General features: G+C 40.3%; 2 protein-coding genes across 2 annotated transcripts; one reads left to right on the top strand and one right to left on the bottom strand.

The window, feature by feature from the left end:
• Positions 1–2,049: 2,049 nt before the first annotated feature.
• On the bottom strand, positions 2,050–5,482 carry LOC149503446 (uncharacterized). The gene has a single exon (XM_089740387.1). The coding sequence runs from the start codon at positions 5,128–5,130 to the stop codon at positions 2,245–2,247; it is 2,886 nt and encodes a 961-aa protein (XP_089596513.1). The 5' UTR covers positions 5,131–5,482; the 3' UTR covers positions 2,050–2,244.
• A 752-nt stretch (positions 5,483–6,234) lies between these two features.
• On the top strand, positions 6,235–16,543 carry LOC114246957 (mitogen-activated protein kinase kinase kinase 12). Its single transcript, XM_028179732.2, has 8 exons — positions 6,235–6,384; positions 6,456–6,656; positions 7,736–7,912; positions 10,445–10,646; positions 10,731–11,069; positions 11,527–11,664; positions 12,515–12,691; positions 13,562–16,543. Exons 2-8 carry the CDS (start codon positions 6,476–6,478, stop codon positions 13,923–13,925), a joined length of 1,578 nt encoding a protein of 525 aa, XP_028035533.1. The 5' UTR covers positions 6,235–6,384; positions 6,456–6,475; the 3' UTR covers positions 13,926–16,543.
• Positions 16,544–18,168: the final 1,625 nt, after the last annotated feature.

Below are 18,168 nucleotides of genomic sequence, written 5' to 3'. Positions count from 1 at the left end.
AGAAATAGACAGGGTGGTGGTCCCACCCGCGCGGACTCACAAGAGGTCCTACCACCAGTAAACCCTTACCATAACCAAAAGTATAACCTCTAACACATTCAAATAAGTCCCTAAGATGTTAGATGGTGTCGAAATGTATTTATTCCTTGAATGTTACAGATACAGTATATTGTATTGTAAATTAAAAGTTTCAGTTAATCTCGATTAGACAATTGTGGTTTATTGGTGATCGTAACAAAAGAGCTGATACCGACAATAAAGTCCAAATTACTGATTCGTGACATTTGCATTCAAACATTGCTTCGCTTAGAAATCCTATTATGATAGGTATGCTGATTGCCGACATTGTCATAACTCCAAATGTGAATAGGTGGTATGGTACTCAATAATCATTGCACGTACTGATTTATTAGATCCATACATCCTTCAGTATAAATACTCTGTTTGTTACAGACATACATATACCTTCAGCCCTTTGATGCCCACTGCTAGGCATAGGCCTCTCCTTTTAATGCCATAATGTTCGATCACCCACCATTCTAATCCTTGTCTATCAGTTATCATTTCGTCTTGCTAATTGTCTAGCCCACCTCATTTCTGATTCGTTACTCTCTTTTTTTTGCTTAGTACGTTGTCAATCTCAATTTTTTATGATTGGATCATATTTATTTACATATAGAGGGGTGAAAGGCTATTTGGTTTAAGCGATATTTCGTTTAATACGCGATATTAAATTTGTCTTTGTAATAATTACAGGTGCGATTTATTTGGTATTAACATCAACAGTTCGATGTTTTTAATTGAACTTCAATTATGTTTACCCCATTCAAATTGCTGAAGAAGCTTTTTGTTATATATTTTTCAAAATTTTAATTTTTAGATGTCTCCTCGGTAAAGTTGCCAAAATGACGCATTTTTGCAGTTTAAAAAAAAATCTCAGTTTGCAATATCTCACGAAAACCAATAGTATACAAATTCAGTTTGCCGCGTATTGATTTACAGTCCATTCAAGGTCCCATTGCCACGGCCACAGTTCTCCTCTCCCGCCTCTATCGATTGTCATCACCCCTTACCCTACACGAAATGTTTCGAACAACTGCCAGTGCATAGTGCATTGTTAATTAAATCACTGCAACAGTGTGTGTTAGTGAACACACACACAGAATCATCAGGTGGTTTCCTGTTAAAAAGTTTTTTAGGAACATTTGTGTGCTATTGTATATCAGTAAGGTAATATTTTTGTAATAATCTTCGTAATCAAACACTTTCTACGTTTATTGAGCATTTAAGTTATTTTATTACTCTACATAACATCGCGTTCAAATAACTTCTTTAAAATTCCCGCGTTTCACTCACTTTTATTTACTTGGCCATAGACTAAGAATCAGCTCCGAGCTCTACTTTCAGGTCCGTCGCATTCACTGTCATGCTTCAAGTTCACTAAAGCAGTCTGAATATTACAACATTTTTAATTACTTTGATTATGTGCATATATGTTCTGTCAACATGCACCTGTTATAGGATTTATAGCCATATCTCAAAGAGTTTACATATTTTTTTCTTTTACTAGCTATGAAAGTATTTAGGAAAATTATTTGGTGGTAGGACCTCTTGTGAGTCCCCACGGGTAGGTACCACCGCCCCGCCTATTTCTGCTGTGAAGCAGTAATGCGTTTCGGTTTGAAGGGTGGGGCAGCCGTTGTAACTACACTGAGACCTTAGAACTTATATCTCAAGGTGTGTGGCGCATTTACTTTGTAGATGTCTATGGGTTCCAGTAACCATTTAACACCAGGTGGGCTGTGAGCTCGTCCACACATCTACGCAATAAAAAAATATATTGATTTATAAATTTCAATTTTTTAAGTATTGATTTTTGGTAGAATTGTTGTTATTAAAGTTTGAAAATGAAAATTGAATGAAAGTGCTGTCTAATGCTGTGGACAAAAATAAACAAGATCTCTCACATTTTAGTAGTGAGTGCGCTAAATTATTATTATTGTCACCACTTGTATTACTAAAAAGTTATTTTTTCATTTTAGAAATTTTTAAAAGATTTTGTGTTGTCCAGCTGGAGCACTGGGTATGAATACTCCAGAGGGTCCCACAAACAAGTTCGAAAAGGAATGGTAGCGAGCGAGGTGCGGACGTATTCTCGTGTGTATGCTTCGGTGGTTGCGGGTGAACTGTCGGCGTCAGTAAAGGCGCACGCGCGGCTTGCCAAAAGGAAAGCCCCCTCGGTCGCTACTCTTTGAATCGCGCCGGGAGCCGACAACGAGAGTCCCTGATTGGTCGCGGCGCGCGATCAGACGCGGCTGCCGACGCGGCAGGCGTTAGGGTTGCTATATACTCCCCCTCTAGTCCTGGAGAACGCCCTCGCTCCTGGACTAGGACATTAACAGCTTTAACTGGGCGTCCACGTTTCCTCTTAGGAATCACGGGTTTGGGTAAGGAGTCTTTGTTACCGTGGTAACAGGTAAGGTCTTGGGTATGGTATTTCCCTAATATAATATCAGGCGGTTTCTTCAAAGGATTTAAACAGTATGGGAGTACTGATATTGGTGTATGCTCACCTGTTTCGTTGCGATGCTCTGCAAACGGAGTTGGACCTCCCCCTGCTCTGAAGATGTGTGCGTGCCTGTCCAGTACGTCGGCGAGCGCTTGCCGCTCAGCTGGCGTAAGGTGAGTACCTTCGTCATCTCTAAGGATGTCTGTAGCGGCGCATGAAACTTTGCGCGACTTAGGTTCGAAACACAGATTATACTTTACCATCGCATCATCACTGAAGAACCAAACCTCTTCTTTGAAGTCGATTCCTACTCCAGCTGCGGTAATAAAATCTATTCCTAATAACGTTTCATTATTGGTGGATTCAGGAAATATGAGGAATGGAGTGGAAATAATTGTCGTCTCTAGGCGTACATCGAGTGTGGTGGTAAAAACGTCCATAATGCGCACCACACCATCGGCAAGTCTGACTCGTTGAGAGGAAACGCGGAGAGGATGGTTGTTCTGCTGGAGGAGAGCGTATAGCGTATGACCCGCGATGCAGTGTTTTGCAGCTGTGTCTATTAAAGCGGTGCCGTCAAAACCCAGTATATTTATGTTAAAAATCGGCCGTACGTCACGACCAATAGGGGGTCCTGTAAGATCGTCATCTCCGCCGCAACCATAAAAACAATCAAATCCCATTACATCACGCTTATTCCCATATTTCGGAAAATTCGGGTTTATCCCGTTTTTATCACAATAATTTTCAAATAATGGTATACAAATCTTACTGTCGCCCGGACATCTTTGATGAACAAAATTTGAATCCTCTGCGACCGCGCAGGTTAATGTTTGACATTGCCCGTTTGTATTGGCATTGCGGCAAAGATGTCCGTCGACGCTAGAAAACATATCCAAATTATTATTTTTGTTGAAAAAAAAATTATCATTTTTACGTTCGGCAACCAAAGAGTTAACATTTTTAGTTGTGACGGCTGAAGGGTTAACATGAGTAATGTTTTCGCTCGGACTATCATTATTTTGGCTATCGTCACTCGATCGATTACATGTTATGCATTTCGTGTTGCATGCAGTGATATTGTGGTTCTTTTCTCGAGAAGAACCTGGGCGATCAATATGAGGTCGATCGGAATTATCACTGTTATCAATAACCTTAAACCGCGAACGATTTGAATTATGGGCAGCAAAATTATAATTTTGTGGAATTCGCCGCTGTTTATACTGTGTGTAGGTATCAGTGCATGCATCACTATTTGGCAAAATAGGTATACAAGTTTCATGCACTAAATTAGAACTATGAATATGGTCTTTTACTGATTTGTCGTTTTCAAATTCAAAACACACTTTTGAATCGACACAATAAAATGACTGATCACTTTTAACTTCACTTTCACTAGATTTCGAGTGAGTTTTATTTTTAAATAAGTTAGTATGAGATTGATCACCTTGTTTTGAATCTAATTTACGACACTGGTTCTTCTCGTGACCGAAGAAATGGCAATACGAACATTTCGGGCGTCGCTTCTTTTCGACGGAGTCAAATACACGCGGCGGCTGCGTCGCGGGCTCGTGGCCGGGGGCGGCGCCGCTCGGAGCGCACGCGGCCGTGCGCGCTGCTAGTGCTGGCGGAGGGCGGGTGCGTCCGGTGCCGGTCGTCGACTCGTATGGTTTTCTTGCTAATTCTCCCGTTGGTCTTGAGGCATCGTGCTCGTAGCGAAGTTCGTCCGTCGCGTCTTCAATTTGGCGCGCTCTTTGCAGGAGCACGTCGAATGAACTTACTTCGTCGCGGCGAAGTCTCTCCCGTACGCGGCGGCTGAGGAGTCCGTAGATCATGTCCAGCTGGACTTTCTCACTTAGGTCGCCGGCAGGTAGCTTCGCGAGAAGAGCACGCGTCGCAGCGATGAAACGGTCCGTTCTTTCATCGTTTTGTTGACCTCGTTTGAACAGTTGAGCGTATATACGGTGTGGAGGTCTGCGATCACCGAAAGCGTCTCGTAGGGCTGAGACGGCATCGCACCACGAAGATATGGAGGACTTCACACCCAGCCACCAGACGGCGGCGTCGCCGCACAACAGCATCGACAATCCCCGGACGGCGTTCTCATCCGAGATGTCGGAGCAGTCGCGATAGGCCTCGGCCGCATCCAGGAAGGCATCAAGCGACTCACCTGCAGTCCCACTAAAGCGCGTGGTACATCGGGCGAAGTTCGCGTGTGCATGTGATGCGGGCACTGGTGTTGATGTGTTGTGCCGTATCGTTTCAAATAATGATTTCAAAACCTCTGTTTGGCTCCGCTGTAGTGCCTCTACTATTGTTGACACGTGCTCGCTGGAGAAGGTGGCTTCGGCGGGGGCCACGTGGCTGTCGCCGGATCGGTTGTGGTGATTGGAGCGCGAGGCGTCAGCAGCGCCGATTTCGCAGGCGGGAGACGCGCTCGTAGATGCTTCTCGAAAGGACTCGTAGATTGTGCGCGAGGCGTCGCCGGCGCCATTTTCTTGGGCGGCGGACGCGCTCGGGGAGACCGATCGCGGGACGCGGACAGACGACGGGTCCGTTGCATCATCATCCCTGCGATTTCGGCTAGCACGGTTATCACTTCGAGTGTTCACCATGACCATGAGTTCACAATTGTATTGGCAAAACCGGTACGATTCGTCGACTCACCGCTAGATTTTCCTTACCACGTTGAGGCGCCAGTTTTGTGTTGTCCAGCTGGAGCACTGGGTATGAATACTCCAGAGGGTCCCACAAACAAGTTCGAAAAGGAATGGTAGCGAGCGAGGTGCGGACGTATTCTCGTGTGTATGCTTCGGTGGTTGCGGGTGAACTGTCGGCGTCAGTAAAGGCGCACGCGCGGCTTGCCAAAAGGAAAGCCCCCTCGGTCGCTACTCTTTGAATCGCGCCGGGAGCCGACAACGAGAGTCCCTGATTGGTCGCGGCGCGCGATCAGACGCGGCTGCCGACGCGGCAGGCGTTAGGGTTGCTATAAAGATAAATAAAACAGCTTTGAATTTGGTTTTTTGGAGATGAAGCCTGTATTAATCACGATCCTTTCGAAGTTTGCCTAGCATGTATGAACGTTAGTAGATGGCCTTATTTCTTTTTTGTTTGTTTTTAGCACGATTGTCTATGACTTATAGGGCTGCGTTGCTGCATGGATTTAATATCTTGTCGATACTTATTATCGGAATATCCTCTAGTTTCAAATTTCAGACAGTATAAATTCCATTATTTGCACTGTATTAATACGATTTTTATTTATTTGACGATCTTCATTCATTTATTTCTTAGATAGGTTTTTTGGTCAAGTTCACAGACCACTTGGTTTTAAGTGGTTACCGAAGACCATAGATCGTAAAGTGAATGCCGTCTTCCGTCAGGAGTCTGAAACCCGAATTGTGTAAAAGTTGCCCCACCCAGTTTTTAATCCATTCGCGTAATTATGTTCCTAAGCTATTAAACTTTATATACTTCCTTAACTTATATTTTATGTATTACAACATACGTCTTTCGAGCTAATATCTGACATTTAGAGCTTACGTACATTATTACATAATGTCCAATACATTTATTAATTTTAAGTAGCATAATATTGAAATTATGAGTTACAGTTTCTACGACATATTGAAATTTGTAACCAAACCATTTACAAAATATTTTTGCCATTATAAAATTTTCGATAGTTTTCGATGGTTTCACACTCTACGACTGGAGGTTTCCCTATGGGGTGAGGTAAAATAGGGTGGCGTGTGTAAAGCCGCGCGGGGCGCGAGGGCGAGCCAGATAGGCGCGCGTATAAAAGCTTAGTGCGGCGGGTGATCGTCAACATTACCGTTCACTCTGCAGTTTGTCAGACTCAGTCGTGTTCCAAAGTGAGTAACATAAACAGTCAAGTGTTAACTTCTTTGAAAATAGTTCCTAAAATTTGAACTGTTTTTTTAAGACTGGTTTTTGCGGCCAACCATGGATGAGCACGAGATTGCAGAGAACGAAGCGGGCGGGTTCTTGTCGAAGACTAGTACCCAAGACTTGCGGTTTCACTTCGAAGACGGGAAGAAGCCACTCTTCTGGATGGTGGGAATGATGGACTGCTTCACAAATATTTTCTCGCTCTTCGCCAACAGCGAAATGAGACCAACAAGAGGTGAGTTTTGAATATCTGCTTAATAAATTTGTAAAGTTAATCGGTGAAGTTTGTGAAGTAGGCTTTTCGTCGCCGAACTTTCGATGAATCAGATTTTTAGATAACACATTCGATTTGTTTTCTCTATTTTAGGAGGAAAAGTTGAGGTCCTATCAAAAATTTTCATTAGTTGCATATTTTCGATAGACTATTTAAGTAAGATTTAAAATTTAATTTACGTTAATTTCTTTATAATTTGAACTACTAATTTTAATATTATCAATAATTATTTAACAATAAGGTATAAGCCACCCAGCACTGTAGTTTGCTACCATCCTGCCTTTTTCTGCAATGATGCTATCATGTGGTCCAGATTCAAGGCTAGGTCTCTTTCATGCAGTAGAATATATATATTATGGTGTCTAGACCAATAACCGTGTCAACACCATGCTTTCATGTGTTGCAAATCAAATCTAAGTATAATAAAAAATCTTCATAATATCTAGATAATGAATGGGATTCAGGAACATAAAATAAAAAAATTAAAGCTGTGTCTTAATTTTGCATTGGGGTATGAAAATTTTATATTTTGTCCACTTGTTCCTTAAAAAAATATCTTCAATTAAATATACACTTTGAATATTTTCCTACAATTTGAGTACATTAGTAGAAATAACAAAATTATCATGTAAATTGCCTTTGTTTCCCATGTCACACAATTATTTGAGTTTGGCACATGGATGAATATGAAACTAAGAATATTGAAAATCCCAAAAAAATATATAACAATTATTTTATACATTAATTTATACTATTGCAAACTCAACATTTTAATTCAAATGCCTATGGAACTCATGGTATGTTAATATAACATCCGGGGGCTTCCTCGATGAAGGGGGGGGGAGGTTGTGGGGTTCCGGGATGCTGTCCATTGATGTGCATTAAGTTGGGGGGAGGGGGGTGGTGGAGAGATGCACATATACGGTGGATCCTCACAATATAATTAACCTTCATGTATTTTGCAAATGAATCTAATGAAAATTTATTTTGTGAGTTTAAGCCTTTTGTTGATTAATACTAAAGATGCTTTTTTTTATCAGAGGAAGATTGGGAAGTGCCATTTGAGAGCATCACGGATATGATGTACCTAGGCTCTGGGGCCCAGGGGGTAGTGTACAGCGGCAACCTTAGAGGTGAAATGGTGGCCGTCAAAAAATTACGGGAAAAAGAAGAGACCGACATCATGCACCTGAGGAAACTCAACCACGACAACATAGGTGAGTGAGGGACGTGCTTAATAAATAAAACTAAAACGAATTTGTTTTATTGTACCCTTTTTCTTGTATGTGTTGCTTACGTTGATTACGGTTTCAACAATGATCCCGCGATACCAACAAATAATTTGTACTAAGACCCCGGTAACCGTACGTGCAACTTAACCTAAATATCAGTCCATTGAGTTTCTCGTCGGATCTTCTTAGCAGGTCGCGATTCGGATCCGGCAGTAGATTCATTCGCGAAGCAGCTGCTCTTGAGAGTTGTTAAGTCTTTTTCGGAGGCGTTCGGGTAGCTGTTAGCAAATCCCGCCTCTGGCTGGGCCTTTGCTCGCCCACCTGTCCTTGTGAAACTGGGAAGGCCTCCGGGCCACCAGTAATCCCGCAAACAAATTTTAACCCGCCTTTAAGACCATTTAAGTTCAATAAGTCCGTGGAAAGGTTAGCGAGGGAAGCAAGCGAACTGTTTCAGTACACAAAGTCAAAGGTGAGGCATCAGACGGGAGTTCAAGTTCAGTAGGTTGCAACTCACACCACGTTCAGAGCGCGGAGGGAAAAATTTCATTCATAATTTCTGCAACCAGTGGTGTATTCACAAATGTACATTTTGTTCTGTTTGTACTGCGTCACTGTTGTAATCACTTTCACTAGTACTACTAGCGTAAATGGGCAGACTAGCTGCCGGCTCATTCGACATTAATCGGACACTAGGTCTCTTAAGCAACAGCATAAGTAAATTATTCAATCTCCAAAAAAGGTCAGAATTAACGAATTTGTAACGAGTATCGCATGATTTTAAACCAACGACTCGCTCAAATTTGTCAGCTACGATATTTTATACACTTTTCTTTCAGTAAATGGTATATATTTCTTCGCTTTCTGGATTATTCACTTTAGCAACACACAACTAAGATTTTTCATTTCCTAATTTTACGGAATCTTCCCGTCGCTCGTCTTAAAAAGCTTGAAAACAAAGGTTTTCAATCAGAACGTCCTATCAGTCATTATATACGGGGCCGAGACGGGGACACCCAAGACCGGTTCAAAGTCGCACAGCGAGCTACAGAACGAGGCACACTTGAATTTTCGCAGAAATAAAAAACGGGGCTATACAACAAAGAACCACTCAGCAAGGTAGCCAGAAATTAACGCTGAAGTGACAAAGAACCTGCCACGTATGCCAGAGAACTGTTAATGGCTAGAACCAAAGTCGCAAGATAGCCAGAATTGAACGACGAAGTAGCAATCAATTGGCCACGGATGCCAGAGAACTGTTAATGGCTAGATCCAAAGTCGCAAGATAGCCAGAATTTAACGCTGACGTAGCAATGAACTGGCCACGTATGCCAGAGAACTGTTAATGGTTGATCCAATGTCGCAAGATAGCCAGAATTGAACGCCAAGGTGGCAATGGGCTGGCCACGTGTGCCAGAGAACTGTTAACAAAGTCGCATGATAGCCAGAATTGAACGCCAAAGTGGCAATGGACTGGCCACGTGTGCCAGAGAACTGTTAATGGCTAGAACCAAAGTCGCATGATAGCCAGAATTGAACGCTGAAGTGGCAATGAACTGGCCACGTATGCCGGAGAACTGTTAATGGCTAGAACCAAAGTCGTAAGATAGCCAGAATTGAACGCTGAGGTGGCAATGAACTGGCCACGTATGCCGGAGAACTGTTAATGGCTAGATCCAAAGTCGCAAGATAGCCAGAAGTGAACGCCTAAGTAGCAATGAATTGGCCACGTATGCCGGAGAGCTGTTAATGGCTAGAACCAAAGTCGCAAGATTGCTAGAACTGAACGCCGAAGTAGCAATAAATTGGCCACGTATGCCGGAGAGCTGTTAATGGCTAGAACCAAAGTGGCAAGATAGCCAGAATTAAACGCTGACGTAACAATGACCTGGCCACGTATGCGAGAGAACTGTTAATGGCTAGAACCAAAGTGGCAAGATAGCCAGAATTAAACGCTGATGTAACAATGACCTGGCCACGTATGCGAGAGAACTGTTAATGGCTAGAACCAAAGTCGCAAGATAGCCAGAATTGAACGCTGAGGTGGCAATAAACTGACCACGTATGCCGGAGAACTGTTAATGGCTAGAGCAAACCAAGTGTGGAGCACCTCTTGGGCAGACGGAGCACAAGCTTGCAAAAAGCTCCGCAAGAATTGGGTGAATAAAGTCGAATACCGATTTCAGTGGCACTTATTAGAAGCCTATGCCCAGAAGCCAAGTGTGGGCTACTGATGATAATTCCTGATAAGTTTTATAATTTTAAAAGATATGTGTACGCGCATGCTATCCATCCGCAAGCTTAATAGAGACATAATTGCTTTATAAAAATATTGTACTATAGCAAAATCTTTTCTATGACCAAATTATGTGAATCTTAATTTCTTTCATCTAATGTCTTGTTCGCCATTTGCAATTATTGTTTTAACTAGTTCAGTACAAGTTCATTTGTTTTTTTTCAGTTTGCAACACGTAACTAAATTAATTCGATTTGATTTTTTTACCTACTTCTATGTTGTAGTTCGTTTCCGTGGCGTCTGCTCGGAAGGAGAAAACTATTGCATTATCATGGAGTTCTGTCAATACGGGCCACTCTACGACTTCCTTCACAGCGGTGCATCTTTTACACCCAGACAGATCATCAGGTGGGCCAAAGATATTGCCCAAGGCATGGTCTATTTGCACAACCGCAAGATTATCCATCGTGATCTGAAAAGCCCCAAGTAAGGAAGATATAAAATATGTATTCAAGATTAATTAAAATTATCGAAAACAGGAAATGTTAATGTACAATGTATTTTTAACAGTGTCCTGGTAGCTGACAATCTTGTCGCAAAGGTGAGTGACTTTGGCACCAGCCGAGAGTGGGACAACGAGAGTGCCGTCATGAGCTTCACGGGCACAGTGGCCTGGATGGCGCCCGAAGTGATCCGCCATGAGCCTTGCTCTGAGCGTGTGGATGTCTGGTCTTTCGGTGTTGTGTTATGGGAGCTGTTGACCCAGGAGATCCCGTACAAGACCTTGGAGACTCATGCTATTCTCTGGGGAGTGGGCACCGAAACTATTTTGCTGCCAGTTCCGAACAGCTGCCCGGAGAGCCTGAAACTCTTGCTGAACCAATGCTGGGACCGTGTGCCTAGGAACAGGTAAGAATAATTTACGTTCTTACGGATCCTTCAGATTCAATAAACGTTGCATTAGACGCCTTCGGCTCTCACACTAAGAGCGGGCTCAGGAACCCCGGTTACCGTACTTGTAGAACTCGACAAAAAGTTCGTCGTGCAACCGAACCCATGCATCAGCTTACTCAGTTTCCGCCGGATCTTCTCAGCGGGTCGCGGTTCCGGTCCGGTAGTCGATTCATTCGCGAAGCAGCTGCTCTTGAGTTGTTAGGTCTCCTTCGGAGGCGCTCAGGCAGCTGTTAGCAAATCCCACCCCTACTGGCTGAGCCTTTGCTCGCCCACCTGTCTTGGTGAAACTGGAAAGGCCTCCAGGCCACCAGTAATCATTCAATCCTGAAAAAAGGTAAGAATAATAAAATATTTAAAAAGATTTCTTCTTAGTGCAATGAAGGTAAGGCTACAATTCAAACATACCTTCCAGGCCACCTTTCAAGATAATTTTGGCTCACTTGGACATCGCCGGCGCTGAATTCAGTAGGGTCCTGCCCGACCGTTTTAGCGTGACCCAGGCGACATGGCGTAAAGAGATCGAAAATGAAATGAAGGAGATCTATACGAGGTTCGATTATAACATTAGGCTATATGATAAGAATCTGTATATTAATACGTAAAGTAAAAACTTTGTACACTTTTTTACGAAAATTGTGTGGACGGAGGAGTATGAAATTTCCCACACTTATAGAGAATTTATAGAGAAAGAGTAATTTTTTTTTTTAATTATACATAAGAAATACGTTAAATACGTAAAGCTCTCCCTCTTTAAGAACGGTTAGCTGGTAGATAACCAATTGTTGAGTTAAGCTCGCCATTTTATAACTTTTCGCAATTATTGTATTGTATTACCTGTGTGTACAATAAAGAATAAAAAACGGTTTAAAATCAATTTAAAAAAAACAATACACACACACGCGCATGCATACTATTTGTTTATTATCATTGCTTAAAGTCTGTGGTCAAATTGAGAATAGATTAAATATTGTTTGTCTTTATTTATATTTGTCTAAAGTGTAGTCTTGGTGAAATCTGAAAGTAAAACAGTCTTTGACAATAGAATCATGATAGTGTACAAACTTATAATTTCAATGAATTATAGTTAAAATTCGACTACCGGTGGACCAGTAATGTCAATTAACACTAAACATACCATAACGGGTCAAATGACCCATTTTGAACGTTTGCATTGAAAGTGCACGTATCATCTTATTGCTTTTGCACATTGACTTCTTTCTTGACTTTTTACCAAATAATCTACAGTTATTATCTATACTTTTTATTTTGTTTTGTTTTTGTTTATCTTGAGTACTAATACTTGTCGTATACCATTATCTACCCGGTACGGTAGCAATAAGTATCAGTAAGTGTTGGTATGATTAGTGTTAAAATGTCCCCATTTGGAATCGGTGCTCTAGGAACAAGGAGAAGTTTGAACAGGCTCAGAAACTGCAGTCAGTTCGTCGCGAGGAGTTGCGCTTGGCTCGCGACACGCGTCTCATCTACGAGCAGCAGCTCTCCCGCGCCAACGAACTGTACATGGAGGTCTGCGCCGTCCGCCTCCAGCTCGAACAGAAAGAGAAACACCTTGACGAGTGAGTATACATGCGCTCTTTCAGGATCTTATTACTCGGCTTTTTTTTTTCTCCTACCTACGCCGAAAGTACGGTTTTCCTCCCGACTCGGGTGGTCATTTTACACGCGGGAGGAAATGATCTACTTTTCTCCCTTGGTGCACAATGTACTATTTTTTTCCTACCTAACTTGATAGCCCTGAGAGGCTATTTCAGCGTAACGTTAACTAGTAAGTAGGTGAGCTCACGGGGCTCAAACCAGAGTGATGCTAACACTGACCCTAGCAAGAGCAGTGCTTCGCAGAATCTACCACCGAATCGGAAACGCGACCCACTGACAAGATCCGGCGAGAAACTCAGTGGGCTGTGTCTATGGGTCAATTCGCTCGTCGAGCTCTTCGTCGCAAGCGACGGGTTCGACGGGGACGGTGACCGGTTCCGCGAACTGAAAGATAATGTTGAAATCGTTTTTTTTTATATATATATATTTTTAGCATAGATAGGTGGATGAGCCCATACACCATCTGGTGTTAAGTGGTTACTGGAGCACATAGACATCTACAACGCAAATTCTGCCACCCACCTTGAGATATGAGTTCTAAAGTCTCAAGTATAGTTACAACAGCTGCCTCGCCCTTCACACCGAAACGCATTACTGCTCCACGGCAGTAATAAATATTCCTCATTTCTTTAAAGCGAACAGAGGAACATGAGAATTTCAGTCTCGCAGACTGGCTGTGCTCATTCTGTTCAATTCTAAGTCGACGCATAGCTAATGAGCTGTTTTATTTAATAATTGTATTTTTAAAGCATTTAAATTTTCTCTAAAAGCTTATGAAGGTTGAGATACCTTACAAAGTTAAGACGGGTCACGTAGCAAACAATTTGCAGGCGCGAGAAAGCTCTGAAACTCTGCCGTTGCGGCCTGCGTAAGACTCTGAAGTACTACCAGCGTCAGAACTCGTCATCGTCAGACGGTAAGTCTCCGCTCGAGGTCATCACGGAGGTGCCTCGCCGTCGCAAGCGCCCGGAGGCCCACGTGATCGTGAGCTACATAGAAGAAGACGGACAGACGGTCACCACCGTCATGGAGGAGTGCGAGTGCATAGACAACTGCAAGAACAACAACTTGGACGTAGTACAGACCAGCGTGGTCGAGAGGAACGGTAACATTGAAGAGACCACCTGCGCCTTCCCGTTCGGCAGCAACGACAACTACGCCCCAGGTCAAATCCCAGATGTGGCTCACGTCTAAACAGCCTCTGGTCTAACCTCTGTACCATTTAATTTCGGTTCACGCAAGATGGATATTCGTTGGCGTGCAGAGGCCCGATTTTACGTCAAACATCCCACTTTTTACGGTTACGTTCGTAAAGGAAAGGATCACGGAATTGTGACGAAAGGATTTTGTTTGTTAAATATTTATTTATGTCCCTAAAACGAGTTCAGTTTTATTTTCCCCGGATCGGAGTTTCGTAACATATATTTCATGTCTATCTCAATGTGTGTAAGGTTATTACAAAAAAAAAAAAAACAATAAAATATCAAGAAAACCGCAGCACGAATAAATGAAAGTGTTAGCAAAAAAAAATTTGTGTTTATTAGTTTATAGGAAGTAATTGAACGTTTAGATTGCAATAGCAAGCAATTTAACTTGATAACCACATAAATATACTCGTAGTAGTCGTTGGCAGTGACTAATTGTCGCATGCAGATCGCACATTCGTATCGTTATTGTAATAGCCACATTTGTGATTGTTGTTGATGTACTCCTGCATTCTATGCGTCGATCCTTTCCTAGGACTCTGGTAATAAAATAAAAAAAATATTAGCCACCATCGTCAGCGGCCTCTCAAAGACCGTACCAGAGTACAACCAGCCCGTGAAATTTTCAAAACAGTCGTTCGATTTTTTTATACATCATCACTTCGTAAGGCTGATTTTACACATGTTTATATGTATATATAATATATATTATATTAATCTGTTTATTTTCAAAGTTTCAATCACCGAATGTGAGTCTTAATGATTTCAACCCGTAATTATATTTGTACCAATCAATTATATTTAATTAAGGTTGTTATTGGTTTGATTCTGTCTTTCCGAAAATGCTCTTATTATATGCGACAGGTTCATTTTGAAATAGAGAGTGGTTTTTATTCGATTCAAACGTAAATCTGATTAAAATCCTGAGAATAGGTTTTCGCCGGAGACCACAGTATTGTTAAGAAATATATTTTCACATTCTCACGGGACGCGGGCTCGGCAGTGTTTTTACAATATTAATTATAATTAAAGTTAAGTTTATTGGATTCTTTAAAAAAAATATATATATATAGATTCCACAGTATTTGCTTATTTTTCGTAATTCCTAAAGTGTACTTGAACTTCGAAATAATGTTTTAAACCAAATTTCTGAAATATCCTTAAGCGTTTCTTCAAAGTTGCATTCGAGTAAGAAGTAGTCTGGTTAAATTAAGTCTATTGTGATGCGGGTGAAGCGTTAAGAGTGATATTTTTATATAAACGTATGGAGTAAGGATTTAGCTATCTCGTGTGTTATAAGAATGAAATGCAAACATTGCGCATGCTAGTTTTGGACATGGAATGAGATAAACGTGATTTTCGTTTTAAAATTACAATTGATACGAAAAATACCGTTACAGGACGCGCCACACAACTTATGTTTTAGTAATATTCGTAATGAAGAGAAAAATTAATATGTCAAAATGTATTGATAATGTTTTTTTTTTTATTTCATTATACTTTTTCTATTTTGCAAGTTATATCTTGAATCTAATGTTTACTATATATACTAAGATACTTTTTATATTTTATACTATATCGAATAAATAAAAGAAGTTTGAGGTTCAACATTAGAATCTCAGGTAATGATCTCTTAATTCATTCTAGTCAAAATTACGCCGAAATTGAAGCATTTTTTTTTAACACCATCGAGGACACTTGCTTAAGTTTCCCACCCAGCCATGGTCAGTGTTGCCTATGCCAAAAAATGCTAGTGATTGGAATTATTACGGATTTTAGATCTTCTCTGGCGTTAAAAATTAGCGGAATAGAACAATCGCGAAAGATATTCACTTACAAAACGGAAGAATCAGTGAATTTACCTTTATTCATCTATTGTCGCGGACTGGCCTTCTTTTTATAAATTGTTTGTTTATTTCATTTTTAAATTCGAAAACGATCAGCGAACATAAACAATTTAAAAATTATCTGATAAATAACATTCCGATTAATATCATCTTCACATAAAAAGGGTACAATTTAATTCGAATTTTGATATTATACTTATTAGACTTAAATTTAATATCGACAACAAAAGTGCAGCATGAGACGACTTCTTGGAACATACTTTAAGTGAATTAGTTTTACAATAGTTTTTGAAAGTTTTCGATGCATTTTGCTTCGATTGTTCGGGAAAGGAATTTGAATCATTCTTTAAGATTCTTCTGATACGATTATATGATGTACTTTGCGATATTCTCTTTCCTCCGAGCGGCTTTTATTGTAATCAACTCCTCACTAAGACTTGATGTTGTAGAAGCCAGGGCTTTATTCGCGATCACTTCTCAACTTGATGAATGAATTGGTCAGTAAGGCATTATTGTATCCCGATTAATTAAAAACAAACTGATGTTATTAAAATTATTGATTATAAAACAATAATATGACCGTGTTTTGTGATTTTGAGATGTTACAGACAAATTAATATTTAACGTACATATGTAGTATGTAATTCGAGTATGTAATCACATCGGCCCTGGCATTTCAGTAGATTAGCCTAATTTATTATAATATGTCATTTAAAAATATCAAATGTAATCTGGTTGATGAAATAAAGTTTAATCTCAATTTGCGGTGTCTCATTCGACTTCTATTTTTGTATTATATTTGTTTCCCGATAATTGAAGTTATACTTCTTTAGGCGCGTTATGAAAAATTGATGACAGTGAAATTTTACGATGCGCGCGCACCGTGACACAAAATTAACAGAAATGAAGTTGCCCACTAAATCACTCATTACAATACGACCGACGTAACTTGGCGAGTCTGAATATAGCCGCAGGTGAACTTTCGCGCATGTACAATCGTAAAAAAAAGTGTTATTAGCATTCATTTTTTAGTAATGTAAATGACAAAATTATTATTAAATATAATTCATACTAAATATTATTAAATCATTAACGTTAAATATTTATTATTAATTATTTAATATTTAAAAAAAAAAAAAAAATTAAGTATAACTTCTTACGCGCGTACATAAGTACACGCACCCTTTTTCATTTCCCAGTGTCGGGGCGTTTGCTTTGGAAACGTATCTTTAAAGGAATAATTACATGAACTACATATTCTCGAAATTAAAAGCAAATTGAATTACTGCGTGCTAGAAGAATGATTGGATTTGCTGAGTGCACATACCATTTAGATTGCAATCCAGATTAGATCTAGGTACTATTTGTACGATTTAGCTAATATGTCCTGTAATGTACTGTAATGATTGTAATTTGTTATTTGCATCAATAAATTAAAATATAAAAATTGTGTTGAACTAATTGTCATTGCTTATAGCATCAGTTGAATTATGTTTTGGGAAACAAGCTGGCGCACTAAGGGTTTTAAAATCGCCACTAGGTGCAGATTATCTTGCTGGTGGTAGAGGATAATCCTAGTCCTCACCCCAGCTCTACTCTCGTGTAAAGGGTGCGATATCATCTGTTCAATACAATTGAAATTTCGACTTGAGGAGATTGTGGCATTTTTTATTGCCCTTGTAGGCAGATGAGCATACGGCCCATCTGATGGTGAGTGGTTACCGTCGCCCATGAACTTCAGCAATGGCAGGGGCACAGCCAAGCCGCTGCCTACTAAGAAGTTATTTAAGTTGTGCTGAGTCTATGCGAAGGTAAGTCTTGAACTTGTCAGCCGTCAACATGGATGAATCAAAGAACTATTTCACAAATATTAAACAAAAAAAGAAAAAAACGGTCGCTCGTACGGAGAGACTAATTAAAAAGATAAAAATAAATTGTGCTTTGTTATAAAAATTCGAAATAATAGGAATTGACGAATACATTTGGTGAAGTAAAATATTATTAATGGGGTTGGCTTTAAGCGTTATTTCTTGGAATTGGAACACTGAGTTAGCGTAATCACTACATAGTATAAAACAAAGTCGCTTTCTCTGTCCTTGTGTGTGCTTAAATCTTTAAAACTACGCAACGGATTTTGATGCGGTTTTTTTTAATAGATAGAGTGATTGAAGGGGAAGGTTCATATGTATAATAAAATCCATTAAATAGTGCAGAAATCAATAATAAATTACAGTTTCCGAAGCGAAGCGAAGGCGGGTCGCTAGTTATTTATAAAACGATAAATAGAAGAAAAAAAAGAACATGTTTCATATAAGGAAAGGTCTTTTTCTATATTATGAGTACTGGCAATATACTGCACGTGGGCAATTAGGTATTCTCTATGTT

This window comes from Bombyx mandarina, chromosome 01, assembly GCF_030267445.1.
Source record: "Bombyx mandarina strain Sakado chromosome 01, ASM3026744v2".
Classification (NCBI taxonomy): domain Eukaryota; kingdom Metazoa; phylum Arthropoda; class Insecta; order Lepidoptera; family Bombycidae; genus Bombyx; species Bombyx mandarina.
Note: the sequence above shows the minus strand (reverse complement) of the source record. Positions and strands in the feature narration are given on the sequence as shown.

Coding starts and splice junctions, on each gene's coding strand:
- LOC114246957 (XM_028179732.2), top strand. CDS start 6,476: ATGGATGAGCACGAGATTGCAGAGAACGAAGCGGGCGGGTTCTTGTCG. Junction 6,657..7,735: donor CGAAATGAGACCAACAAGAG/GTGAGTTTTGAA, acceptor TTTTTTTATCAG/AGGAAGATTGGGAAGTGCCA. Junction 12,692..13,561: donor AAAGAGAAACACCTTGACGA/GTGAGTATACAT, acceptor AACAATTTGCAG/GCGCGAGAAAGCTCTGAAAC.
- LOC149503446 (XM_089740387.1), bottom strand. CDS start 5,130: ATGGTCATGGTGAACACTCGAAGTGATAACCGTGCTAGCCGAAATCGC.